The following is a 14,283-nucleotide window of genomic DNA, read 5'->3' as shown; positions in this document are numbered from 1 at the left end:
TGTCATAAACATATAAAACAAAATAAAGTTTAGTTTATTTTTTAGTAAAAATGAAACATTTTCCTTTTTTCATATTACAATAATTATATCGTTTTACGAGAACAAAAAATTTGTTTGTATTTTAAATAAAAAAAACTTTTTTCCTCTATATTCTTACAAATTCCGCTAAAAATTTACTGAATGTTTGCATGAGGTGCTTTAGAGAAACGTGACACTAAATGTGGGTGTTATAACTAGCAAGATAAATAATAATTCAAATCAATGGAGATTTTATTTATAAGACAGAGCTAAATATAGAAATAGTTACATTTCTTGTCTTTTTATTTGGGATATGCGCTCTTTTTTAAATTCTTTTTTTGCTCGTATTTATGGAGCTTCAATAATATCACGAAGAATGCATGTAGGCGAAATATTCATGGAATTTCCCAAGCCCAATGGCTTGAATAAATTGAAATGACTGAATAAAAAAGCCTTTTAAGGCCAAACAAATAAAAAAACAGTATTAAGTTAATTTAAAAATCTTGAATATCATCTCTTATAAGTATCTCCCAGAAATTTGGTTTAAGTTTACTTCACTTCATTTTTCAGAACGAAATGATAAATTCTTTGTTTTTAACAAAATAAACCGTTAAATGTAGTCAATTATAATTAGATAGATAAATTCTAAAAACAAATTATGAACAAAACACAGAACGCCAAACAAACTTGTCAAAGACACGCAACCAATCACAATCAAACGAATAACGTAATCGTTTGTCTTAGTTTTTACTTTACCGCTCGAATACAGCCTCAGAGGTTAAGGCTGAAAAGTACCAGTGGTGCTACAATCTTTTTCCATCTGGAATTCAGATGTATCTCCTCCTGAGCCCGACACACGTCATTGTCAATTATGGTCGGAGACACGCCGGTTTCCTCACGATGTTTTCCTACACCGCACGTACGAGTTTAATGCACATAAAAAGTCAAATGGTGTTTCGTCCTGTGGTTGAGGTTCAAACACACACACTAGTCTAAGACTAGTGTGTGTGTGTTTCTGTAAATCTAAATTCAATTAGCCTTTTAGTTAGATGCACTTCATAATTTTCCTGTATGATTTTTAAGTTAAAGCTCACGTTGTTATTCAAGTTACAAAGCTTATTTGACTAACAATCAAGTCAGTTTACATAGGCGCCAACAGGTGTTTTAATTATTCATGGGACAAAGAAACACGTGAATATTTAAAATGGTTTGAAAGCGACGCTAGATTTTGAAACTTCGAGTGGAACGCTTCTAACATTGATTGACTGTGATACACTAAAAGTCCTCCCGCGTCTTTTTGTTTTAATGGAGTTCTAGAATAGATTATTATATGACATTTACCAATAGTGTCTTCCGAGAAAGGTTTGAGTGTTTAAATCATCGTATTTTTAACAAAGTCTGTGCCAAAAATCAATCTGTAACTGTTAAAAAAAACACCTTTTGTATCGCAATTAAGGTTATACAATAATTTACCAAAATAGTTAAAAGGTCTTCCGACTTATTTAAAAATCGACTTGGTGTATTATTTATTATTTAGGAAAAAAATAACACTCAATAAATGATTATTTGCTCAGTGTGTAGTTGATATAAATTTAACAACGTATAATATGATATGTACGATACAAATAAGAATTGACCAATTCATATGACGAATAATGTAAAATATAAAATTAAAGACAAATTTGCGAGCCATTGCGTGGCAGAATATAAGCACTTTATTAATTTACATATACGGTTGTACCACCTTACACATTTTTGTACCATATTCTTGCAATAAATTTTTATTGTTATTATTATTAAAGACTCAATAGAACTAATTAATCTTGAAGAGGTACTAATAATATCTGGCTAAAATGTACAATGTCCAAGCGAGCGAAGAAGGCTATTAGTGGTCAAAATATTTATTAATGTTTTTAATTTGCAAAATCAAATGAATTAATCACTGTAAGCCTGATATTGATGACTCAATTTTTAAAGAAACTGTCTAACCGCAAATTTTAGAGGACTCTTCAGAAAAAGGCGTACTTCGGCCGTGTGAGTGTCTATGGACCTTACCTTACGATACCATAATTCTATCTATGCTTTACATCAGGTGAGCAGCCTGTTTGCATCGGTTATGTAGAAGCAAAGGTGAGTGGTATTGTTCTGTTTGTATAAATCGGTTTGTATATATTATATTTTTTATAATCATAAAAACGACCTTTGCAAAATTGCTATAATTAATATTGTAATCCACGTTTTGCGTGGTTTACAGGCATTGTAGTAAAGCCGTAAAAATATTAACATTAGAAATGTGTTTAGGTATACAATAAATTATTCATAAAAACCGTGTTACTAGTCATAATTTGACAAAAACGACTAATGAATACATGTTTATGACTTAATTATTAACATCATCATATAGCCGTTGATGATGATGATAAGGCTAAGGTCCACAAGGGGCTGCATCATCATCTTGATATAGCCATGATTGTCGGCCTTAGCCACTCAAGTACACTTAACCATCGCAGTCTTACCAGTGCTTCCCGCGTCCAATATCGACCTATTGTTTCGAAGTCCTTGACAACTCCATCCCACCAACACAGCCTCGGTCTACGAGGCTTTCTCTTGCTTGCGGGTTGTTACTTCAGTAACCTTGGGGTTCTATAGTTCGTAATTCAGTGCGCATGTCCCACCCACTTGAACGTGTTTCACTTCATCAATTTAATGGTGTTGGCGTCTTCAAGGATGTTATAAAGTTTTTAAGTATAGTGAATACGCTTAACACCGTCGCAGACAGGATCAAAGAATCTTCCGTTGGAAGATAAAATTTTGATATGAATTAGTTTTTTGTAAATAAAGCAAGGTTTTGTTAACCAGTTTGTTGAATTGAACGGTGTTGGTTTATAGGCAGAAATATTAAATGTCTTTTTTACATAGCATAGGGCAGCAAATGAGGCATCGGGACGCCCAAAAAGGGATCCACAGTTCGCTAGTTTGCAAAAAAAAATGTCAAGTGAAGGGAACCGATAGATGTAAAACTGCCATAAATTAATTAGGTATACAAAAACAAAAAATATCGTTTTGGTTTTTAATAACATCAGTTCATTATTAGATTGTTTATTCAATTACATAAAGAAAAGATAATTAAACTCGGAGTGAGCAAGACACAGAAACAAAGATAACCTTTAATATTCTTTTGAACACGGACCTAATGAAAATTTTACGCAAATACAATAGAACTGGAATTTCTTATATGCATATATAGTATTGTAAATATTTGTATGTTACAGTTACTATTATGTGATACCTATATAATGGATATGTATAAAATATTGTTTCTTGATATTTAATGATTGCATGAGTTGGGTCCAGCAAATTTTTGTTCGTATAAATTACGTAATTAAAGACGCGAATCCAAAATCAAGTTTAAAAAGAATATGATAAAAAAGGTGAAAAACGATTGCGGATATACCAATCTGGTGGCCCCTATAAAAGAAAATTACATTTTGTGAGTTTTTCCGTAACCTCATACACACATTATTAAATAAGATTACTTACGGGTAAATATCAGGGTTATCGAATAGCATAGACTTAAATAGATTTTCTCATAAAAAATATTTTATTTCTACAAGAAAATTCTTACCCAACCTTACGTTAGTTAAATTACATATGTATAATTTAGTTAATAATTAGAAGCATCATCGCAAAGTGGTCTTATCGACTACCATTTAGTTTTTTCCACTCTCATAGATTGTAATTTAACGTTCTCGTTCCAAGCCAAGTTGCCAAGCACTCGCGAGCCCTCTGGCATTGGGAGTGTCCATGGGCGGCGGTATCACTTAACATCAGGTGAGCCTCCTGCCCGTTTGCCCCCGGTTCTATAAAAAAAAAGAAAGCCAATACCTCTATTTTTTGTTAGTCATGAGATCATGTTTTATTTATTTATTTTTATTAAAGTATTCCTACTTTTAATTAGAATGTTCCATTATTCATGGGTAACTAACTACCAATAGAATATATTCATTAACAAAAAAATTTAAGAAATGCGAATATATTTTCTAAATAATTGTAAGAGATGATTTCTGTTTTAGGTCAAATACAGAGCGTATATTATATGCTCGTCGTATAGGTTAGAAGGATTATGCTCGCTTAAATGTCATTGCTATAACATATATATTATATGCGAATATTAACTATAAATGCACTTTCTACCATCTACTGTGTTTGTTTATTTTTAGAACCAGCTCTCAGAACCGAGCCAGAAAAGAGCGAACCATCGCTTGAAAGGTCCTCAACAACCACGCCACTGGCGTTGCATGTGTCCATGGATGGCGGCTTATTACAGTTAACAACGAGAACAACAGTTTATGTATGTAATAATAAGTTATACTCTATAATTATATCCTAATTTTACGTAGACGAATCTGAATTTAATTTAGTTTAAATGAAAGATGCGTGATACTTGAGTGTGAGAAAAATTCAAATGAAATGGAGTTTTTCCCATTTCCGTTTCCTTCCGTCAACAATGTTGATGAATTATTTGGCGTTCACTTCGAAAAAATACGAACTATTTTAATTCGTGAAAACAAGTTCAAGATTTTCAAATATAGAACGTTATTGTAATTTGAATTGTTTGAGTAAAACTTCCGCAGAAAATTGTGTTATAAAGTTGTAAGTGTGAGATTATATTCCACTAATGCATTAATTTGTTCAATAGCACTACTGTTGCAGCGAAATTTCAGACCGTGCGCTTTGAAATCTTCAACATAAGAGACCATTTAATTAAGAGAATCGCCCTTAGCTGTCTCGTTTCACAGCGTAAACACAATTTGAGAGAAACGTTTGAGTATATTAAGACTGATTTATTCATTTTGATATTTTAAGCTTGTTCAGTGAGTGATTTGTTCGAATGACGTCACATCCGAATTTGATCCTAATTACACAACGACCCATCGCAAAACGTGATGGTATTTATACAGTAAACTAATACTGTATATTCCGAGAACCGGTTTACATAATAATTCCTTCACTTGTTTGGGCGGATCCAAAGGGGGTGGGGTCATGAGTACACAAAATTGTGTTTACTCTATAAAAAAAATATATATTTGACTGAACACCCTGATGCTAATTCTAGATATATATGTATATACATATATAAAGTATTTGTTTAATATGTTATAGGAATTAGTCATGTTCGTTCACTGATGGAAGATTTCAGTCTTAGTCATGCCCGTTAGGAAAATACAAGACCAGTTAATATTTCATAAAATAGTTTACTAAGAAAGATAACTATGCAACAAAATTCGTGGCGCTCCAACCTAAGTTTTAGCCTCAGATTTTTTTGTTTCGTAAACATTTGTTTAAATCGGCAAGTGATTAGACTTCTGTTCGTAAAAAAAACCGTTGGCTTTTTATAAATATGAAAATTATTTTTGATTCTCCTATCTTTTTAAATTTTTGGCTTTTCAACCAATACCTTCACTGGTAAACCGAAAAACCTTGTGATAAACGAATTCATGTTAGAAAGGTTGAACGAATTCGTGACACGTAGACAACGATAGTTGTGCATGCCAATGTATAATCGATAATACCTGATTTTGACGCAGTGAAGATAAGCTTTTATAAAGGGTTTTATTCAAGCAAATACCAAGATTATTAGATGCGAGGTCTACACCTGCGTCTTGCATTGCGAATGCATCGACATTCAAGCTACAAGTAAGCAAGAGATTTAAATTTTTATTCGAAATTATGTCATTGTGATGTTTCTCTTTATATATGGTCTAGCTATTTTTTTTAATGATACAGGAGGCAAGAGGATCACACGATGATAAGTGATACCGCTGGAATTAAGAATTGACACGCTCTTTTTTGAAGGACCTTAAGTCGAATCGGTTCGGAAATACTTCAATGGGCAGCTGGTTCCACAAAATGGAGAACGCTCAGTTGTGGAACGACCGACGTCAAGTTAAATAATTAATTAATCAGCTAATTCCCGACTATGTTATCGTTTGAGATAATAAATTACTTACATTTATGTACAACTTAAGTAAGTGGTATTGATAACCCGGATCAAGCATTTATACCTCTTAACAAATAGATGCCTCTTAACATGTTAAACATTATTTATTTAAAGTTGTCATTGTCTCTGTTGATTATATATAGCTTGCTCAGTGTTATACCTGTCATATTCAGACATTTGACAGTCTGTCAGGACCACCTGAATGTACGATCAATTTAAAAAAGATAACTTAACTTTTTGTATAATTTCCTGCTGTTTATTAGTATGTTCAATATTCTGTGTAAATTACTCCCATCTCATCATTTCAGGAAATCAGGTAATAAAATATAAGCTGATGTACACGGTCGCTATTATCAACGAGTCCGGATTTTGGCAAATAGTTTGCCGAACGTGACTAAGTGTGTTATATCTTAGCGAAAAGATTAAAATGTACATTTCTACGTTGCGCTGAAAGAAAACTTCCTCGAACCATCTGATTTGGAATATTTTAAAACGAGCTTTTTATTTTAATTCTATTTTTAAATTTATAATTAACTTGAACGGAATATTATTTTTTATAACTGTTTATACTGTCTTGTTTTTTCATTGATCATGTAACAGTCAAAATTTCGTTTTTTACTACCTTAAGCTGTTTAATTATGTTCTCCATATATCTTCTACATTCTTCATCTTCCGCCTAAAGTTATTAATTATTATTGACTAGAAAAATATAAAATATTTTTCATAGTTATTTAGGTTTATACGTTTTATACGGTTTATACGTAACCAGTGTCGTAATAAATAGTAAATTGTTTTTAACTTATAATATATGTAGATATATATAGATGATAACAAACACGAATATTCAAGAAATCACAATCCTCATTTAAGAATCAGAATTAAATATTTATTACATTAATATAATTATAATATTTAATTACATTTGTTTCCATTTTGGATAATCCGTATTTTTTAATAGAAAAACAACGAATATTCTTTAAAGATTTACAGATTCCAAATTCAAATTCATTTATTAAATGTGTATATTATTACCATTAGGCTATTATTATTATATACTTAATAAAAGGTAGATTAAAAGGTGGGTAAAGGTACACTATAAAAGGCAGGCTATAAACATTGGTATTCAGTGTTACCGTCCACAAAAAAATATACTTATATACAAACAAATACAATTTTATTATCATAGTACCAGTTTATTGTCTAAACAAATCGGATATCTTATCAATATGATTATCTATTGGGATTATGAAACGGGGAAAACAAATTAAATATTCACTCTAAAGCGAAACGTAAAAATAAGAAAATTGTTATCGATAAGACCTATTGTATTAAATGACATTTTATCTCGGTTCTCTAAAGGATTGAGTTGATTGAGAGTAGGGTTGCCTACAGATTCAAATTTAATGAATATAATAGTGATACCTCTATCTTATCTTCCATAACAAACTTATTTTTTATTGATACCCAACGTTGTTCAAACGTAGTAATGTATTATGTTTAAGTATGTGCAGAAATCCTTCTTCCACAAACTTAAACATTGTTTCGTATTGTTAGTGGTGCGTTTCCTCAAACTTCAAGGCCAAGGTCGCGTAATAATACCTTGTGAGGTACATTGCTTTAATGTTAATGTAACTGCTGTTTTTTCAACCTAAAGGCAGGATCCTCAGCTAGCAAAAAAGACAAGAAAGCCGGGCTTTCTTTTCGTGTGAAATGATATCAAATGCACTCTTAATGCCAGAGGGCTCACGAGTGAGCGGCCGGCCTTTTAAGAATTACTACGCTCTTTACTTAAACCCTTCAGACAGGACAGCTGGTTTGGGTGGAATTCTGTCTCGACGTCCGATGATGAAACTCAACTCCAGTATTGGTTCGAACTTTAAACAATGCCAAGGAATCAATACGCTCGGAAAGGGATTGGTTATTGACGATTTTGACGGCTGTTGTTGAGATCTTATAAATGTGATCAGTACTTGGGAACAGCATGATTGCGGGACGTTATCAATATGATTAAAGACGTTGATATAGGGTTCGTTGGAACGATATTTCTTAAGTATTTAAAAAGTTCTATTGTGTAAAGTAAAATAAACCCAAATTTGACCTAATCTTAATTGATGAGTAACAGACCCAAAGTTTTAGTTTTTACTATCTCGTGTCGTAAAATTTATCTTGCGTGTGAATTCGGGTTATAAAACTAGCCTTTTGATGGTTTTTGTTCGTGTTTTACCTGACCTAGAAATGTACTGCGGAATTTTCTTATAAATCAAGTAATAACTATATGACATACAATTTTAGTATTCAGTTAGTACAACTCAAAGAACAACGAAGAAGAAAATAGAATAAGTGGGTTAGGAGCATGCTAACCCACTCTTGCTATGTTAAATTTGGAATAAACTTGTTCTGTTCTATTAGATAATACTTATGATGAAAAATTCGATTTCATCCTTGTTTATATTTTTCAATAAAGTTAATGTACATAATATTACGTGTAATACACGTGACGTATAAGAAACTAGGCTAAGGGCCTGTTTCACAATGTCCGGATAAGTTCCAAATAAGCTATTTATTACTTATTGGTAGGATAAATAGTATTTTTGCGTTTCACGAATGTCAGATAGCGCTATACGTCATGAAATTCGAAATTGGAATTTTTATCTTTCGAATAATTTATGTGTTGCATAGCTACTTGGCACTTTATCCATACATTGTGAAACAGGCCCCTACAATATAAAATTAACAATAAAACACTATCACTTTTGTAAAACGATTGAAGGCGTCGCTAAATTGTGAATCCCCACAGCATAAATTGGCAAAGTTTCTCCTTTATAACATCGTTAATTCTCACATGTACATACGATATACAATTCATTACGATTTAGAGCGATGTACGTTATTTCCTTGAGAACCTTTATTTCTATTACAAAGATCTGAAGGGCAACGTTAAACCGCCCTCGTAAATTTTTCTGCCCGCGGTATTACGTGAGAAATTACCTTTGAATGCGAATGCGACTAGTTGGTGGGCGCGACTTTGTCTTGTTTTTTATAATACAATTTGATGAAGTTTTTAGGCCGGCAGGGGCTGGCATTCCTTATATAAGGAATAATTTATATAAAGTTTTGATATTAAGATATATTACAGAAATATGTTTTACTTCTTTGAAGTTATAATATGTCATAAGAAGTATTCGATATTTCCATATTTACCAGATCCAAGCAATTATTTAAATGTAAAAAATGTGATTGTCGCTTTACAATAAATCGTTGTGAAGAGAATTATAGGAAGTACAGTTTATTGTGATTGGACAAATTGTTGTAGTATCTTGTTTGATATCGCGTTAAAAGTCATTGTAGATGAGATTGACCAATCAAAATCAAACGAAACATGCTATAGTTTTATCATTTGTTTAACTTTCTAAACTTTTGCTAAAACGTGCGCTGAAAGCATTACATTTACTAGGAATTAGGGCAAAAATTGCGTGATTTTCCCAAGGCCTTGTGCCTAAAATTAAATAACCTTAATTTGCATCTGGCAATCCTCACAAATATTTTGATTAATTATTGTTATAAAAACAAAACCTATGAGTGAGAATTAATTTTTAATGTATATGTAAGTGTTTGTATGTATTTATAATGTAAGTGCCCACTTTGATACAATGTTGTATACAACTATTTTTCTAGTATATTTATGGAACCTCTTACTTAAGATTAGGTACTTTTATTTTATTTATTAATTAACTTTTCGCTGCCGTAATACATACAGTGCAATAAAAATAATTAAATAAAAATGACTGAGGTAACTGGTGGCCTAATCGATTTGGAACGACCTCTTCCAGACAATCACTGATTAATTAAATTAGTAATATAATACTCACCTTCGGGGACAAGAAGTGCAAAACGAATGGAATAAAGCAATTAACGCAGTTTTCAAAAAAACTATCTCAATCTATTTTTCACTATCTGAGATGGTCTTATTAATCCCAATGTTGTAAAACGTGTGACAATAACCAATCGACGGATTGTAATAGCTATCTGTCGATACAAGCTATCCATGGTATAGGTTTTTACAGTTTGTTTGAGAACCAATGTGCATAGAAGTACGCATAGTTGTGACGTTAAATTTTTTAATTATACTATTCCGCTCATAATTTTTCAGCTTGTTATTGGTAGCGTTGAATGTTTCATTATTAATTATCTTCCTGTTCTCAGTAAAGGCAAGCAATTGCATTCTATCCGTTGCCAAAAATGGATTGTCTTCGTAGGGTTGGGTAATTGGGATGCAGATAGGAGATCGATCGACTGTCACGGTCTGACAATCCACAATCTCAGATTGTTTTCTATCTGTGCAATATTGCATTATTGGGTTTGGGTGTTAAACGTGTTAACAGTGAAAAAGAAAATAATAAAAAGGACACAATAAAAAGAAAACTGCTCATGAATTTACTTGCAGATCAGTTAGTACGACAGTTAGGGATATGACGTGAACAGGTATTGCTTGAACAGAAGATAGTAAATGCATTCCGAGTATGTATTACCTTTTAAGCACCCCGATTAGCCTGTTGTGTCTGACGCCTTCCTTTAACACTTGAGCACGTACGAACATGGGGTTTACTTTGTTATTAGTTTTTATAAATGTAAGAAAATTAAACAACCCAAAAAACTATATAAATAAAAATGAATCGCAAGGTATGTTACTGAGTGCTTAACTCGAAAATGGCACGTCGTACTATTTCGAGTATTTTTTGTATTAATTTATTTTGAACTAAGGTTTGTATGTATATGTAAAAGCGAACAGTATTTATGGGATCCCAAAGCAAATTGTTCCATATGTTTGTATCTACTAAAAGGGTAGGTTAAGCAAAAAAACATATTAAGATGAAACAAAGTCCGAAATAAAAACAAAAATTGCCCTATTTCAGCGTTTAATTGCTGTCACCAGCAACAGTGAATCGGTTGTATAACCGCCAAAAACATGTGACAAGACATCGATAAATAGTAAAAGTGTTTAAAAATACAGATATGTTTGCTTTTAATTAAATAATAATAAAGCCGCTTTAATTCCATACTGTTAAAAAGTCAAATCAAATCGGTGTTAGTATTACACTTTAGTCTAACGTTCTTTGTGTGCTACAAAATGGAGGTTTTGGTTTTTTGACATAGTCTAACAGAGACTCCAAGATTCTACACCGTATGCAACACAGAGATGACGTAACATCGCACAATGTACGCTCTAAGTTTAATCATCTGTTATCATTTCTTTGAGATGAGTTTCAAGGTCTGATTGTTTTGTATAAGTTGCGTGAAAAGCTCCGGCGGCTACTGAATTGAGTAAACTTTGTCCATCGAAGCTCTATGCGATTAAGATCGTGCTTATCTAGAGATATCTTAATTTTCGATAGTAATAATTTATAATAATCAATAACTTAAGACTTTTACAATAAATACCACTTAAATCTAGAAAAGAAATTTGCTTTGTTTAACGGTGCTTTTTCCAGGAACTGTAACTTCAATATGGCCATTTTCAACAGAAAGTTCGTGTTGGTTAGCGTCTAGACGTCATAAAAGAGATGCATTTGTGTCGTGAATCAAATATCAAGAAAAATGTAATTCTTTTAGCTGAGTATTATGAAGTAATAATCTCAGTTGCTCAACTCTTATACGTACTAGTTAGAGTATTTTTTTGTATTTATCCATTTAGAACACTGAGGTTTTTATGGATCTGTAAAAGCGAACAGTATTTATGGCAAAGAACTGGTCCATACGATGGTATATAGCTACTAAAAAGGTAGGTTAAGTGAAAAAAAAAGGCGTCCTAAATAAAAACAAAAATTGCAATAATTCAACTCAAAATAACTTAACCAATTATGATTAATTTTTTACAATTAGAATGCTAATTATATTTTCAAAAGAATTTTTCCAAGGCAGGTTGTCTTGTACGTAAGCTAGGCGATCTGAATATTGGGTATATACTAAACACTATGTTACTAACTACTAACGCCCAAAACCAATAATCAATCCACAATCTGATATCAGACCGTGACTTGACGATCTCCTATCTGCATCCCAATAAGCAAACCCGACGATGACCATCTATTTTTGGCGGATAGAATGGAATTACTTCGCTCTTTACACTCATATTTGATAATCAATAATAAGAAAAAACATATTAAGATGAAACAAAGTTTGCTGCTGCTAGTCCGAAATAAAAACAAAAATTGCCCTATTTCAGCATTTAATTGCTGTCACCAGCAACAGTGAATCGGTTGTATAACCGCCGATAACATGTGACAAGTCATCGGTAAACAGTAAAATTGTTTAAAAATACAGATATGTTTGCATTTAATTAAATAATAATAAAGCCGCTTTAATTCCATACTGTTAAAAAGTCAAATCAAATCGGTGTTAGTATTTACATACACTTTAGTGTATGACTAACTATTTTTGGCGGATAGAATGGAATTACTTCGCTCTTTACACTCATATTTGATAATCAAATAAAGTAAATAAAACCGTAAAAATAATATTAAATTTATTTCATAACATCAAAGTATTTTTAAGTCAATGTATTGTATAGAATAGACTAAAACATTATTACGACGCAGTGTTTTGAGATCATGATAACAAATTTAGCCGCTGAGCTCAGAAAAATATAAAGCAAATATTTTTCTTCATAATAACGGTAATTTTATCCAGACATAAAGTGTCATCCAGACAAAGAGTGTGCGTGTGTATGTGTGTTTAGAGTGTTCATTCCAGCTATAAGCAAGCAAGAGAGTTCATGTATTGGTATCTGTGGTAATTGAATGCGTTTTACCCGCTTTTTATATACCTACACAGGCACTGTTATGTAAATTTAAGATAATATGGCTCGCAGATTCATTTTACTGCTATCCATTGAAAGACTTCATTGTATAGTAGGTAATTTTGTTGGCATATTGATGACATTTGCGAAACGCTTGACCCTTAAGAATGCCATATTTCTACATTGTCTATTATTTACTGACTTTTAATAAGAAATTTTATAGAACTTTCTTGAGTAAAGAATTTTCTTTTCTCGTGTTTAATTTGTGAAAATGATATTATTATTTATTAAAACGTCCAAATCATTATGACCTTGTTTGTTTTCTATGTTTATTTTCAGACTATCGTCACGTATTCAAATTACAAAGAAAAAAGTTACACACGCTTGTAAATCAATTTTTTTATACGAAAATTTCAGACAAGTGATAAAATTACGGATATTTCTGCGTATTTTACGATCAGCGAAGACGTGTGTTTGGATTTTGGGAATAATATTTGGGTTATCGCATATTTATACGCTATTGACCGAGTACGTCAGACGATTTTTGGCTACACGTTTATTTTTACCTCAAAAGCGCTCATGATTTATGACAAACGTAAACACAGCTCCACTCAACTGATTCACGATAGTTTTAACCTTAAAGTAATTTTTTAAGATTTAAATCGCAATTGTATGGGTACGAAACATTTGCCAAGTCGTATTAAAAACTCCAAATTTAAATTTAGAACAGGGTGAATGAACGTAGCACTGACCTCCTTTTTGCGTGACGTTGAAAGATCGTAGTCTGTAAGAGTCTTCATCTGGTTCCTCCTCTGGCTGGTGTGGTTTGGGGACATCTAGGAAGGCGTTGGACCGCCTCGGTTGGCTATGCTGACCAGCGGGCGGCCTGCGCCTTGCGGACGCCTGCCTGCGAACTTGTGGCGGAGTTTCTGCTTCGGCCAAACGCGGTTCGGAGCTGTATCTTGCCTTGGTTTCTCTATCTAACTGTTGCTGCTGTTGCTGTTGCCGTCTCTGTCTCACTGAGCGTCCCCCAGTTATCCTGGCCGATTGTGATCGTGCGGCTGGCCGTCGTCGAGGAGCTGGTGTGGTTTCTATAGGCGCAGCCAGTGCTTCCATACTCGCGGAAGCAGGCGCGCAGATGGATTGTGAGCGCTTCGTGCGTCCGTCCGTAGCCATGGTCGCGACGTTACTGAAGCTGAAACTAACGCAATGTGCCAACTCCAACGCGGGAAAGCGCTGCGAGACAGAAGAAAAGCGGAAGCTTTAACTGAATATACGGTATCAGACTTATTTTCACTGTAAAGGAGTTTAAAATAATATTAATAGAACTATTATTATTTTTTATAGTATTTTTGGAAAAATTTTTTGGATAACATTATTATTGTTGCTTTTGCTATTTAAGATCCCTTCATCACACAATACAAGGCAAACCCAATTATTCCAAATTCCTCGATCTAAGACCAACTAT

General features: G+C 32.7%; 1 protein-coding gene across 1 annotated transcript in view; it reads right to left on the bottom strand.

The window, feature by feature from the left end:
• The window catches only part of LOC110992595 (GTP-binding protein REM 1), a 78,162-nt gene extending 64,129 nt beyond the window's left edge, over nt 1–14,033 (bottom strand). Inside the window, exon 1 of the mRNA XM_022258481.2 lies at nt 13,568–14,033. Coding sequence (XP_022114173.2) covers nt 13,568–13,991 — 424 coding nt within the window. The 5' untranslated portion in view covers nt 13,992–14,033. The remainder of the gene's footprint in view (nt 1–13,567) is intronic.
• Between the last annotated feature and the right edge of the window lie 250 nt (nt 14,034–14,283).

Source organism: Pieris rapae, chromosome 13 (assembly GCF_905147795.1).
Source record: "Pieris rapae chromosome 13, ilPieRapa1.1, whole genome shotgun sequence".
Classification (NCBI taxonomy): domain Eukaryota; kingdom Metazoa; phylum Arthropoda; class Insecta; order Lepidoptera; family Pieridae; genus Pieris; species Pieris rapae.
Note: the sequence above shows the minus strand (reverse complement) of the source record. Positions and strands in the feature narration are given on the sequence as shown.